The sequence below is a fragment of the Mizuhopecten yessoensis genome, unplaced genomic scaffold, assembly GCF_002113885.1.
Source record: "Mizuhopecten yessoensis strain PY_sf001 unplaced genomic scaffold, ASM211388v2 scaffold716015, whole genome shotgun sequence".
Taxonomy (NCBI): Eukaryota; Metazoa; Mollusca; class Bivalvia; order Pectinida; family Pectinidae; genus Mizuhopecten; species Mizuhopecten yessoensis.
In genome coordinates, this window is record NW_018479905.1 from 68,933 (window position 1) to 83,454 (window position 14,522).

Below are 14,522 nucleotides of genomic sequence, written 5' to 3' on the forward strand. Positions count from 1 at the left end.
GAGAAATAGCGATAACAAACTTTCAATATCAAAATAAAAGATGGCTGCCTGTCGGCCATGTTGTTTATCCGATCAGTCTCAAAAGTTGCCCTGCACAGCTAAGGGCCAAGGGGAACCTACATATAAAATTTGAGAAAGATCCCTCTGGTACTTCTTGAGAAATAGCGATAACAAACTTTCAATATCAAAATAAAAGATGGCTGCCTGTCGGCCATGTTGTTTATCCGATCAGTCTCAAAGGTTGCTCGCACAGCTAAGGACCAAGGGGAACCTATATATAAAATTTGAGAAAGATCCCTCTAGTACTTCTTGAGAAATAGCGACAACAAAGAATTGTTTACGGATGGACGACGGACCTTGGACGCAGGGTGATTCGAATAGCCCACCATCAGATGATGGTGGGCTAAAAATCTGCAAAAGTCACTGCTGTAGTGTAAAACACATCATTACCCATATATAGATGTAGGAAGTATGGCATTGAGTGAACCTATGTAAAAATGTAAGTAAATTTTGGTCTGGAATCACATTTCTTTCAGAATTCATGTGGAAAAATGGGGCCCGTTTTCAATTGGGAATCATGTTCATTTAATGAACTGACAAAGTGGGGAACGTGATGAAGCCCTGCACAATCCCTGTGACCTATATTTATGATACCATCCCAAAAATCAATACCTTCACAACATGCACAAAGAAATTAAGAACAAGTAAATCATGAATTTGTGATTTTGTGTATTGACTTTAGGATCAATAGTTTAAATGGATTGTTCATGTACCTGTAGATGTATTTATTAAATCATTTATCCATAATTATTGTAGGATCACGGGAGTCTTGAAAGTAATTTTCAAAATGTTTGAGTCCCATTACAAACAATACTAATCTGTCAGCTTTTTATATAAAGAGGGGACATTTTGTCAGTTTAGTGAACCATCAGTAGATGAATATGGTACAGCTTATATTAATTAGGCTTATAGGGAATGGCATTTCGCTTCCACACACACTCAGTCTTAATGACATTAAATGTTAAGAATTCCAAATCAACAGATGAGCACAATGCTAAGTAGGGACAGAAATGAAGATGTTTTCACTTGATATCGTTGATATTAATATACTGTGGTCAGTGAAGGGTATTTAATTTCTTTCTTGAAATGATAAATCACATGGAGCCTCTGATCAATTTTTATATTTTTTTGAGATGAATAATAAAATCATTAAATCAAAATTATAAAAATAGTCCACTTTTTGTCATTGTTGAGAGTTAACGTTAAACCCCTTTGGATCAATTGAAAATTTGAATGGAAAGTGATCACAAGTGTACTGTATGCCAATTTGGAATATATAGTAACCCGATTCCTTATAAAGTGGTGTTTCCATGTAATGTAACATAAAATACATATCCTTTCAACTGCCAGAGAATGGCGACATACATTTTATGAAACCATTTCCATTTAGCAGCCTATTTACTGTATGAATATACTTGTTTTAGGTTCTGGGTTGTTTAGGCCAAATCCCGTTCGCCTTAGGTTGTTTAGCCCTTAAACAAAAAAATTAGGGCGAAACATTGTTTGGTATTTTCTTTTAATTTTAGTAGCTTAAGTCACAAATTAAGCCTACTTAGTCTTTCATATCATTAAAATCAATTTTATAAAAAAAAATGTGTTTGTGTTGTTTTAAAGCGAGTGTGACAAACGGCAGCTGTGAAAAGCTTGGTCCGCTAAAACTGACCAAAATTCTGATACCGATCAGAATTGTTGAGCCTGTGATTATGCAGTTTTAGCAGAATATGAAAAGCTGACGCCGCACTCACACAGTTGCATATTTTTCTACAGGAAATATACCCAACACCAATGTAGAAAGTTATCAAAAAGTTAAGTTGATATCTCTAAATATTAATTATTTCATTAGCGTATAAATGAAAAAAAATTAGGGCGAAACAACCAAGGGCGAACAGGATTTAGGGCAAAACAACCCTTAGCTGGAAGGGGATTAAGGGCGAAACAATCTGTTACCCTTGTTTTATGTCTTCATGCAAAATACCATAAAGTGTACTATGAATTGTTAGTCTACATTCAGGAACGTTTAAAACCATAACCATATACTTTTATGGTACATATTAACCAGGTCCAGTACACTCTGCTGATTGAGCTATATAGCTATAAAGAACTATATAGCTATATACACCTATAAATTATAGCTGTATTGAGCTATATTTTCTCAGATTTCAAATTTCATTAAATTAAAGCAAAGTCGCATATAACAATAAGGTTAATGGTAATGTTGACTACAAAAAGCATACACTTAGATGTTTATTTTCATTTTTCATAAATATGAAATTTCCGATTTCTTTACATCATTTTTTTTTTAAAAGAATACATATATTTAATGTCTTTTGTTATCAACCTAATAATACAATCTTCTTTTAAATGCGACTTTGTTCCGTTTTCCTTAAAAAAGAAAATCACTTGAAAATAGCTCAAAAGACCTATTTCAGATAGGTCAATAGAGCTATTATAGGTCTTTACAGCTATATAGCTCAATCGGCAGAGTGTACTGGACCTGTTAACAATTCACAGTACACTTTATGGTATTTTGTTTTTCATGAACTACATGTATGATGCAGACATAAAACATTTCAGATTACAACTCTTTGAAAACATTCCAGTCCAAGGTGTCAAGCAGTTGCACTGCAACAATTCTAAATGATTAAACACGCCATTAGCAGTGACCATAAGTTTAGTGATGCAAAATGTCATTTTTCAATTAACTTCAGAACAAATGTAAACATAAAACACAATACATGACGTGGCATCTTACCGTTGACGTATAACCCTTACATCCAACATAATTGACAATGTCTGCAAATGCTAAATAGAAAATTACATGAACCATATGGAAGAAAAGAGAAGGTGCATCCAAAAACACGTGAACGTAATGTTGTTGACATGGCATACCTGTTAATGTTTCCTCGAACACGACAGATTGATGGCTGTGACCTACTGTGATGATTGATGTGTGGTGAAGTTACCGTACAACTTCCGGTTCGAAACTACGGCGTTAGGATATTTGCGCACTTTCGGAAACGTATACACCACAAAATATAAACCTATATACATTATTAGTTTTAGGTTATTCCTTTGATATTTTCGTCAATTATTTCATTTTTTCGTGTTTTGACAAGTAGAAGACACCAGAAAACCAACATTATGAATGACATTATGTGATAAAAGGAAAATGAAAATACAATTATTTTGTATTATTGCGCAGCATACAGAGCTAGCCGAAACAATTTTAGCAAAATCACACCGGCTCAACAAAAAAACAACACGAAATATGTCGCGGGGCAGTAGTGCCGGTTTTGATAGACACATTACTATTTTTTCGCCAGAAGGACGACTGTATCAAGTTGGTAAGGACGCTATGTAAATCTAATAGAGAAAAATTGAGGTAAATTGTGAAAATACGTTTGGGGGGGGGGGGTTCCTGAAGCCCAAAACCCCTCTGGAATCGCCACTGGGTAGATACTGTACTAGTACAGTAGTGAAGATCTAAAATATTATTTTATTATTGGAAGAATTAGGTGGTTATTAGATTCTCAATTAGATTTTATGAATAATGTCCCTAAGGTTTTTGAAACCTAACATAATTTTTGTCCGAAAAGCCTGTTTCTGTGTCCTGACTGGTTGTCGCTGCGCACGTACTGCAACTGCAAGTTGTAGAAGAAATCGGGTTTTTTTCGAGAGTGTTAAGGAAAATGACTCCAAAACAAGTAAATTCACTCCATACCCTGTTAAAAAAAAATAAAGGAAAATCATGAGACACAGTAAATTGAGGTAGTTTTAACACAGTTGTAACAGGAGAAAGACCGAGGTTCGAACTCGGGACCTTCCAAACTCTAGACGGTTGCTCTAACCAATTGAGCTAATTACGACGATTGACCCAGTGCAGTTCCGCTATTCCATAATTACATCTGGAGATAATTGAATTAGGGCATTAATGTTGACGCTATATATCTTGACTTGTAGTCATTTAGGCTTTTGACAGAGCTACAGGTTCTTAAAATTGAAAAAGTATGGTATCAAATAGCATATATTAAACTGGATACAAAGTTTTCTATCTGACATTAAACAGCATGTTTGTGTTAATGGAGAACTCTCTTGATTGTCATGAAATCACTCAGTGGTGTCCCACAGGGGAATGTTCCGGATGATCTCGGGCCGATATTTTTAAAATTTTCATCAACCTCATGCCAGATTTAGTCCAAGCCTTACTACCAATGTTTGCTGATGAAGCTAAGTTAATGAAAGGTATATCTAAGGCTCTCAACGATAATCGAGAGCCTCCAAACAACCAGGACATTATCTGCAAATGAACAGAGATGTGGAAGATGCAGTTAAATAAAAAAAAAATGCAAGCATATGTGTGTATTGGTTATCCACTGTAAATTAACATCACATTGCAAAACGAAGAAAAGACATTATTACCAAAGTTGCCTCTGAAAATGATCTTGGCGTTGCATTTAACCATCAATTCAATTTCCGTCAACATGTATGTACCTGTGTCTTGAAGGTCAACAGAACTGATATTCAAATCATTCACCTTTATCTATAAGGAGATGCTTCTAAGTTTGTACAAAACTGTCATTAGGCTCTTTTTGGAAAAAAAATCAGTAAAGTCACACCTAAAAGTTCCCTGGGATCAACAATGATTGATGAACTCTGCCGTGCAGGTGAATTTACCTGTAGGATGTGAACCACCTTTACGTGTACATGTGAAACATGCACAATAGTGTGTGATTCTTCTCATTAGTGATGTCTGTAAATTAACACACATGTGACAAACAATTACACCAAAAATAGGAATTACGTATACCCCTTCATACCCCTTCCACAGACCTCCATTATTTATAAATCTTTGTCTGCTTGTCATTTTCAATTATCTTTTTGCTGAATTGTGATTTATTTTTGATTTTTGTTATTTCCATATCAGTTATACTTAAGGCTGCAACAATGCATAAACATGAGGATACAATACATGCCACGATACTGTGGTCATGGACATGATATGTAATAACATGATACATCAGAGTGAAAAGACAAAGTAAAAGACATGGTCTAAAATGAGTTCTAAACTATTCCTTTAAAAAAAAAATGATGTACAATAACAGTTTTTTCAGAGGGGGTCTTTAGTTAGCCTGTGGCTTATATACATTTCTACATATGTAGTTATCTCTGTTTATATATGAAATACATATGCATACATATTATTTTAGCAAATTTGACAATTTTGCAAGTGATCAAACTTTTTATAGAACAATGATTACCTTATTGGTCAGTGTTAAACCAAGATTTATTTTGTGTTTGCTATTATAGAATATGCATTTAAAGCCATCAACCAAGGTGGGCTTACATCGGTAGCAGTAAGAGGGAAAGACAGTGCAGTTGTTGTCACACAGAAAAAAGTACCCGTAAGTATTTAAGTAGTTATTGATAGCGTCTATATTTGAGTCAAAGTAGTAACCTTGTTAATGGATTTTGTCTTAAAAGATAAAGAATTCCGTGAAACTATTAAAGCCAGTGATTTTTCAGCCTAAATAATACAACAGCCTATTCCTACATGAATTAGGAAAATATAACGTTATTTTTAATGAAGTTGGAAATATATTCCTGTTTTTAGCTCACCTGGCCCGAAGGGCCAAGTGAGCTTATGCCGTGGTGCAGCGTTATCCGTAGTCAGGCGTCAATATTTTACTTTAAACAACTTCTTCTTAATAACCGAAAGGCCTAGGATGATGATATTTGGCCGGAAGCATGCTGGGATGAAGGGCTACCAAGTTCAAATGAATGACTTTGACCCATTTCAAGGTCATAGGGGTCAAATATGTTAAAAATTTAAATAAACTTTTTTTGAATAACCAAAATGCCCAGGGTGATGATATTTGGCTAGTAGCATGCTGAGATGAAGGGCTACCAATTTTGTTCAAATGAATGACCTTCACCCATATTCAAGGTCACAGAGGTCAGATATGTTAAAAACTTTAAACAACCTCATCTGAATAATCAAATGCCCAGGGAGATAATAATCTGCCAGTAGCATGCTGGGGTGAAGCACTACCAAGTTTGTTCAAATAAATGACCTTCGCCCATGATCAAGGTCACAGGGGTCAAATATGTTAAAATCTTTAAACGACTTTTGAATAACCATAAGGCCTAGAGTGTTGATATCTGGTCAGTAGCATGCTAGGATCAAGAGCTACCAAGTTTGTTCAAATGAATGATCTTGACTTATATTCAAGGTCACAGGGATCAAATTTGTATAAACATTTAAATGACCTAATATCAATAAACAAAAGAATAGGGTGGTGAATATTACAAAAGAATAGGGTGGTGAATATTTTGCAAGTTGCATCCTGAAATGAACAAATTTGTTCAACATAATGACCCTGTTCAACTTTCAAGGTCACAGTGTGAAATGCTTTTAAATCTTTTAACAGGTTCTTTTAAATGACTTTTAATCATGAATACAGATATTTTGTAGCTTTATTTTAGATCATTTAAAGGATTTGTGCAACGAAAAATAAAAATTCTGTATTATAAAAAAAGTGGTGTTGTAAACCCTTATTAAAACGCCCAATCCCGCACGCGTTGTCTGGTTACATTGAAGTGACACGACTATTGGGTCATATGAGTTGACCTCTCATTTATGCATATTTCGTGACCCGGAATGAGGCCACTCCCTTGTGACATCATAATAGTCCGCGAAAAATCAAGCCGCCGCCATATTACACTGTTTGTTTACATATCATATCAGCTGATCACAGTCTCCGAGTTAGCGTAAACAGGAAATCTTGTTGTGAAAGACAACGTAACTTTTTTAATGAAAGTTGGTGTATACTTTTATTTGGTAAAATGGTGTTTTGTGCGGCTCTTGGTTGTTCCAATAGACTGAAGAAAGGAAGCGGAATTTCGTTCTTCAAATTCCCGAAGAATCCCGTACAGAGATTGACATGGGAACATTACTGTCGAAGGTCCAGCTTCACAGCAACAAATCATCCCCCCTTATGCAGTGTGCATTTTTCAATGGGCATGTTCCAGAACCACAGTTCGAAATTCGAGAGTTTGGGATTGAACTTTTCACGGAGGGCACAGCTGAAAGATGACGCAATACCGGAAACTCCACTGCTGGAGAAAGAAAATACAGACGGGTTTTCGGGACTTTTTACTTCATTGAAAATTCCCCAGCTGAAAGATTTACAAGATGCAGCAAATAAAAAGATTAAAAAAAAAATAATCCTATATAATTTTATTTTTTGAATTATATTTTTGTGATAATAGGAACAAAACATTCAACCAAATAGTAACTTTTAGGTAATTCTTTGAAAAAAAATTCCTTTGCAAGTTAAAAAAAACATACCCTCCAGGGATGGGTTATTTTAGCCTAAATATATATACAAGTATAAAAGAAATAATTTTGCAATCTATTTGTATTTCAGTGATGACGTACGAAAAATGAAAACAAAACATACACATATACTTTATCTTTTATCTAGCTTTGAATCTGATTCCGCGAAAAGACGTATTAAATATGTGATTATGTATGCACATATGAAGTATTTTCCTGTGAACATTTTTTTCCCTTTTCTTTGTTATAAACAAAATACATTTAAAATCGGTAATCCTCAATTGGCTTATGAAAGATGTTGAACGTTTCCGCATTTAGGCCTAGGGTGGGGCAGGGAGAATGGGAATCAAGAGAAAAACTTTTGCTGGTTTGGCAATCATTTCGACATAAATCGGAAGTTTGCGATTTCTTCAACAAAACATGTACTAGTAGTTATATTTTATTTCTCATTTTCTTGAGGTGACATACCATGCGATGTTGTCTGTTTGGATGTCTCGTGCCCTGGCATGGTCGTCCCCGTCATCAGACTCGTCAGTCTCTGATTGTGACGAATACATTTCTTCTGTAACTCGATCTACGTGTTTTCTCGCGGGTTCAAATTGGTAGGGTAAAATATCAAGCTCATCCCAAACTTCAGGAACATCGCTATCGGTATCTGACATGGTGTTTGTTGATAAATTTACGAGGTTTTCAGTGGATATCGAAGTGAGCCAAGGTCAAGTACGCGAGAGGCTAAGGATAGCTTGGGGAAACCCTCGTCCTATAATGACGTCACGCGATCATGTGACCAGCGAGCTCATTAACTCCAGCTTGGTGTTCTCCGCCCCATAAACGAAACAATTATACATTATCGGAATGTTGAATTACATTCCCGTAAAAAAAAGGTTATTTAAATGAGTTTAAAGATTATTTTGACACGTTTTTGACCACTGTTGCACAAATCCTTTAAGGTTAGAAGTGTGTGATTAATGCCAGGTGAGTGATGCAAGCCCAATGGGCCTCTTGTTGTAAACAAAACTGTCTTCCCAGTTGAGATGAGAAGATAAATTCACAATTTAGTTTGCTATAACTGTCCTCTTTGGAATACAAGTGCAGGTAGAGATGAAGTGTGTGAGTTAATTGTGACAAGAAAGTGTTACGTGTGAAATTAAATGGGTTGTTGACTGCTTGGTATACATGCTTACAAGCACTTTGTTTTCTCACTGAAAGGCACAGAAATTGTATTGTTTTTGTCAAAGCTATATTGATCACCAGCTTTTCCAAGAAATAAAACTGACCACATGTACTGGACATAAACTTCAGAACATGTACTTATCAACTACATCAACTTTCGTTATAAGATCAATATTTTCAGTATCTGACTGATTTTAATGGTGTTAGTTGACCAAATAGCCCCTTTTACATTCTTCCTGTTATTTAAATCTCCCTATGACAAATTTGAATTAATGAAAACAATTTCAAGTTAGATCTTAGGTTTAAGAAACCAATGTTAGTGGATGTTATTTGCTGGGAACTTTGGTCCATTTTCTTCTCACCTTTTTTCTTTTCTTTCCCACTATACAAAGACAAAGTCTCCTTTCCGGAAAAAAACCCCAAACCCATTTTACACCACGAATATATTGCATGTGTACATTCTGGAAATGTGTTTCACCTTATTTTCCCCAGGACAAGTTGCTGGATGCTGACTCTGTCACTCACCTGTTCCAGCTGACGGAGAATATAGGATGTGTGATGACTGGCATGGTTGGTAAGTACATGAGTCAACACTGAAAACTGCCCGTGAGGATTTAAAAGAAAGCTTTTAATTTTGTCTTCCTCCTTCATTATAATTCAGTTTAACATAGCTGTCAAACCTTCCTCAATGTTAGGAGGGAACTATAAGACTCCCTCATTTTTACCAAAATTGACCAATCTCCCTTGAAACTCCCTAATTCAAGTCCAAACTCATGATCACATAACCTCAAAGTCTTAATTTTGTGGTCAAATGATATTCTTATTACTGCAGAGTGTGTGTAATGATCATAACTGGTGTGTCTGAATCAAATGAATGCTTTTTAAAGTTATTTTGATACATAAAAAGGGAAAGATAAATTGAGCAAAGCAGTTTTTTGTCACATTTCACACTTTCTCCCTCACTTGAAATGTGGAATGAGGGAGATCTCCCTCATTGGAGGTTTCAGAGGTTGACACCTACATGTATGTTATAAGTTAAAACTCTTAATTGTGGCTGATAAATTTTCATATTAACAACACAACTTAATTGTGGTATGAGAAACTAAAATTGTCTGATCTCTACATTGTGCACCAAACTTGTGTGTACCTGGTATACCCTGCCCTGTTTGGTTATGGTGAACACTTGGATATTGTTTTGTTCGTCTCTTCAACTGCAGATAATGGAATTTGTCTCTAAATTCATTTGACTGTGTATGACTCACAATTGGTGTATATAATAAGCATGATTTAAAGCCTCTTTGAGGAGTATTATAATATGTAATTGAACAGATATTTTAAATAGTGGAACATTTAGATGTCTGTCTGCATGGGAATTATTGCTGTTTTATTTCAAAGTGCATATAGATATGTACATGTCTCGTTTTAGGCCTCCATCATCAGGTGGTGGGTTATTCAAATTACTCATCGTCTGTCTGTCGATTGCATGTCTCTATCGTGTACAGTAACATTTGCCATTGTGGCAAATTGAAATGGGTATAGTACATGTGGTACTTGTAAGGAAAACATAGAGCAAAGGAAGTAAGATGTCATCTATTGTAGATAAGATAAGTTCCTTTGATGGTGGGTGCCAAAATCCTTCTAGGATCTTTTGTTGTCTTGTTTTTATGATATACCAGCTGTATATATGTACATTTATGAAAATAAACACGTTTTGTATATTTTGCTCTTATTTGGGGCATAAAAGTTATATTTGAAACCAGAAAGAAAAATTCATAGTAAATAAGATTTACGTTCAAAGACAATTTTGTTACGTGCTTCTCACAACGCGGGATTTATCTTGTTTACAGCGGACAGTCGCTCACAGGTACAGAGAGCCAGGTACGAGGCAGCTAAATGGAAGTATAACTATGGTTATGAAATCCCTGTGGACATACTATGTAAGCGGATAGGGGACATTTCCCAAGTCTACACACAGAGTGCTGAAATGAGGCCATTAGGATGCAGTAAGTAATCTAGTTCTTTTTATGCTGTATTCTGTTCTTATTTTCACTTTTTGTGTCTGGTACTGAAATGTTTCCTACACTGTTGTATAAATGATCATCAATTCACCCTGAAAACAACTTAATCACATTATTAAGTGTAAGGTCAAGATAAAACTCAGTGTGATTTAGTTATGCTATGGAACCATGGCCTATTTTATTTTACAAAAAGTAGGATCAGAGGTGATCCAAATACTGGACACAGCAATCTCCTCTTCAATATTAGATTGCATGATCACTGTGAAAGCTTATATCAGCTCAGATCTATTTTGATATTCAAGCAGGTATATTCACAAAGCAACTGCTTCAGTATTTACCTAGTCTTGATATCAATTAAATTCACTGTCTTTTTAACTCTATCATAAAGCAGAAAGTAGCCAATTATCAAATGCAGATATCGTCTGGTAAGAAACACAATTAACAGATATACACTGTAATTGATAGAAAGTTCATTCAGAGTGAATTTGAAACAAAAAACTATGACTTATGTTCATCTTTGTAAAACAACAACATCACATAATTTAACAGCAGACTCATATTTACTGGTGAACATCAGGTTAGTGTTTTGTTAGAATTGTAATCTAAAAATTGTCATGAATAAGAACAAATATAAACAATTACATGTGGGATTTATACTACCTATGCCTGTCAATTTGCATATGATTACAGGTATGATCTTATTGGGCTATGATGAAGAAAGCGGAGCACAGATATACAAGTGTGATCCTGCTGGCTACTTCTGTGGGTACAAGGCTACATCAGCTGGAGTGAAACAACTAGAGGCCAACAGCTTTCTGGAGAAGAAAGTCAAGAAGAAGCAGGAATTTACATATAATGAAGCAGTAGAAGTAAGCCAAGTTTGTTAGGGTTTTTGTTCAGTCATTAGTGAAAGAGTAGAAGTAAGCCAAATTTGTTGGAGTTTATATTTAGTGAGACATTAAAAGTGATCTATGTAATTTAGAGTTTATATTTAGTGGGACATAGAGGTTCCCCAATGAGGGATGGCTGGGAATCCTGTTTATCTAACCCGAGTTGGTTACTTTTCAGATTGTGTAAAAACACTGAGTGTCTTTTACAATTTGAAAATTTACTAATGAGAGCTAGGTAAACATGATAACAAACCAAAAAGAGTTTGGAGACCTTTTACTCCAATAAAGTTCATATAACTAGAAAACTTGGTTTGGTTTGTTTGTGTTTTACGTCCTATTAACAGCTATGGTCATTTAAGGACATGCCAGGTTTTGATGTTGGAGGAAAGCCATAGTTCCCGGAGAATCACCACCGACCGACGGCCAGTACCTGGCGACTGCCCCAAGTAGGCCTCGAACCTGCGACCCAGTGGTGGAGGGCTAGTGTGTCAGAATGTCAGACGCCTTAACCACTTGTCCACCCCGGCCCCTATCTAGAAAACCAAATCTTTTATTTGGATAAGCATTATTTCTGTTTCTTTTTAAAAGGGTTACTGTTATTGCTATGAATTGCGACATCTCATTTGATGATAACTGCGCAAAATATTGTTAAGGTCACCCAATCAAAAATGTTTACTGTCTCCTAGGAGTTTATCTTATTAGTTTGGAGTGAGGAAATATATAGTAGTTACAGGAGAAATTAGAAATATGGTAAGAGAGAAGAAGTAGGCAAAGTCAGATTGAGGTTAATTTAGTGAGACAGTAGGAGTAAGCCAAATCTCCATGAGTTTATATTAAGCTATAAAGTAGAAATCTGCCAAGTCTGCTTGAGTTTATATTTAGTATGAGAGAAGCAGTAAGCCAAATATGCTCAAGTTTCTATTTGTAAGAGAGTAGAATTAGGCCAAGTTTGTAAGAGTTAATATTTAGTGAGATAGTAGAAGTAAGCAGAAGCAAAAAAGGTAGAATGAAATGAGAAAACATTTATACAGAGTTGATTGTTCTTTTATTTGCAGATTGCAATAACATGCCTATCAACTGTGTTATCAGCGGACTTCAAGTCCTCAGAAATTGAAGTTGGAGTTGTAACAACAGAACATCCTAAATTCAGGTACTTACTCTGATATAACTAAAGTATATTGTTAGTAGAGACAATGGTTGTACATTTTGTACATGGTCCCAGACATGTTTAACTGTGAGGGATTTTATTCCAAATTTGAAAGGAAGAGAAAGTAAGGGAAAACTGTTTTATGAAAAAAAGTATTATAATGATATAATGGTTGGTTATCATGTTTCTCTTACTCTAGTTTGTTATTTTTCAAATTGTACAAAGACACGGTTTAACAAGTGTCTTTGTACAATTTGAAAAGTAACTAACATGAGGTAACATAACATATCATAAAACATGATAATCAACCATTATGAGTTAGGGGACCTTTTTTTCTCCCAACAATGTTCAGCTGTTCTATTAACCAAATGTTTCTCTAGGGAATACATTATTTCTGTTTCTGATTGACGAAACAATTGCCATGAACTATGACAGCAAAATGAAAGATGATATCGTAAAGCATTGTTCCTTGACGTCATAATTAGAAAATTGACCAATGAAATAACGCCCACTAGTGGGTAATCAAAACTATTTACCAACTCCTTGCAGAATAAGCCAATGAGTTGGGAGTAAGGAAACCTGTAGTTACTGTGAGAGAATTTGCCAATACCTTTGAACTGAAATAGCATGACAATTTTAAATGCAAATTTTGTCTTCGATAACTCTGTTATATTTTTCAATTAGCAATATGTGCTCACAATTAGGTTGAAGCAGGCTGGTATTATCAAAATGTCATAGATGTTTCTTAATTTTTAATGTTATATTTAATTTTAAATAATGATATAATTGTTCAGAGTTTTGACACAGGATGATAAATACAGTAGGCCACTATTATTAAGATATTACAGATTGTTCTTTATTGTGTATGGTATATCAAAAAAAATACATTATAATTTTTCAGGGCTTTGACAGAGGATGAAAAAGATGCACACCTTGTAGCCATAGCAGAGAAAGATTAACACAACATCACTTCTTTACATCTGAACAATTTTTCACAATTTTGAAGTACTTCTCTTCAGAGAAACTAATGGAACAAACCTCTTCTGGATGTGACATCACCCATCACCATTACTTTCTTGAGACACATTTTCTGACAACATATAAGTGCTCCTACAAGGAAAACTTACAATAGTGCTATGTAACAAATGTTTGTGATATTGTTCTGTATAAAATAATTATAAAATACTGTCAACAAGGTTGATAAACAAGTTCAGTAAATATCTAGGTAAAGGTTAACAACTATTTATTTACTAATAACATTATCTCTAGTAGGGTTCTACAATGTTTCCTAGATACAAAATTTCTCATAACTTGTCAAATGATAAGAATTCTTTGGTGAGCAATGAAAAGAGAGGTGGATTCGTTAGTTACAAGCATGTTATTTAACTTGCTGTACATCAGTTTCATTTCATGAAAAGAATGTATTATATTGTTGAATGATCTAATTAAATGTGTCAATTTGTATTTAATTGCTTTGCTTTTTCTTATTTAATGAAATTATTGCAATTCATGTTATCTATTTATAAGTATATATTGAAATCCTGTTGAAAAGTTTCAGTTTTTATTCTCACGTCCAAAAGAAGGTAAATCACCACGAAACCTCTTAAAATTTTGATAACCACCATTATCCACCTAATATTTACAGAGTTACGCCCCTTTAATCCGCTCAATATTTGAGTAATTATCAACAGATTAACTTCAAACTTCATTGGAAGGTTAATTACCATGAAAGCTTGGACAATTCTGATAACCACCATTACCTGACTGTAATTTATGGAGTTATACCCCTTTGTTCAATTGCTGAAAGGGTGTCCGCTTGATATCTCAAGTTATATCCAACGGATTAACTACAAACTTCATAGGAAGGTAATATATAATACCATGAAAGCTAGGATGAG

The 14,522-nt window shown here is 34.8% G+C and overlaps 2 protein-coding genes across 3 annotated transcripts in view; one reads left to right on the forward strand and one right to left on the reverse strand.

The window, feature by feature from the left end:
- LOC110441525 (adenosine 3'-phospho 5'-phosphosulfate transporter 1-like) overlaps positions 1-3,023 on the reverse strand; it is a 17,186-nt gene extending 14,163 nt beyond the window's left edge. Inside the window, exon 1 of one of the 2 annotated variants that reach the window (XM_021484698.1) lies at positions 2,950-3,023. Coding sequence is in view for 1 of the 2 variants with exons in the window: in XM_021484697.1 (XP_021340372.1) it covers positions 2,813-2,841 (29 nt within the window). In the remaining variant the exon portion in view is untranslated. The other variant, XM_021484697.1, reaches the window with a different exon arrangement.
- Positions 3,024-3,237: 214 nt separating this feature from the next.
- LOC110441526 (proteasome subunit alpha type-6-like) lies at positions 3,238-14,088 on the forward strand. The gene is made up of 7 exons (XM_021484699.1): positions 3,238-3,404; positions 5,368-5,462; positions 9,062-9,143; positions 10,417-10,572; positions 11,278-11,456; positions 12,533-12,627; positions 13,526-14,088. Exons 1-7 carry the CDS (start codon positions 3,329-3,331, stop codon positions 13,581-13,583), a joined length of 741 nt encoding a protein of 246 aa, XP_021340374.1. The 5' UTR covers positions 3,238-3,328; the 3' UTR covers positions 13,584-14,088.
- The last annotated feature ends 434 nt before the right edge of the window (positions 14,089-14,522 follow it).

Excerpts from the sequence above, each read along its gene's own strand:
- LOC110441526 (XM_021484699.1), top strand. The coding sequence starts at position 3,329 with ATGTCGCGGGGCAGTAGTGCCGGTTTTGATAGACACATTACTATTTTT. Across the intron at positions 10,573-11,277 it reads AATGAGGCCATTAGGATGCA|GTATGATCTTATTGGGCTAT; the intron begins GTAAGTAATCTA and ends ATATGATTACAG. Across the intron at positions 11,457-12,532 it reads CATATAATGAAGCAGTAGAA|ATTGCAATAACATGCCTATC; the intron begins GTAAGCCAAGTT and ends TTTTATTTGCAG.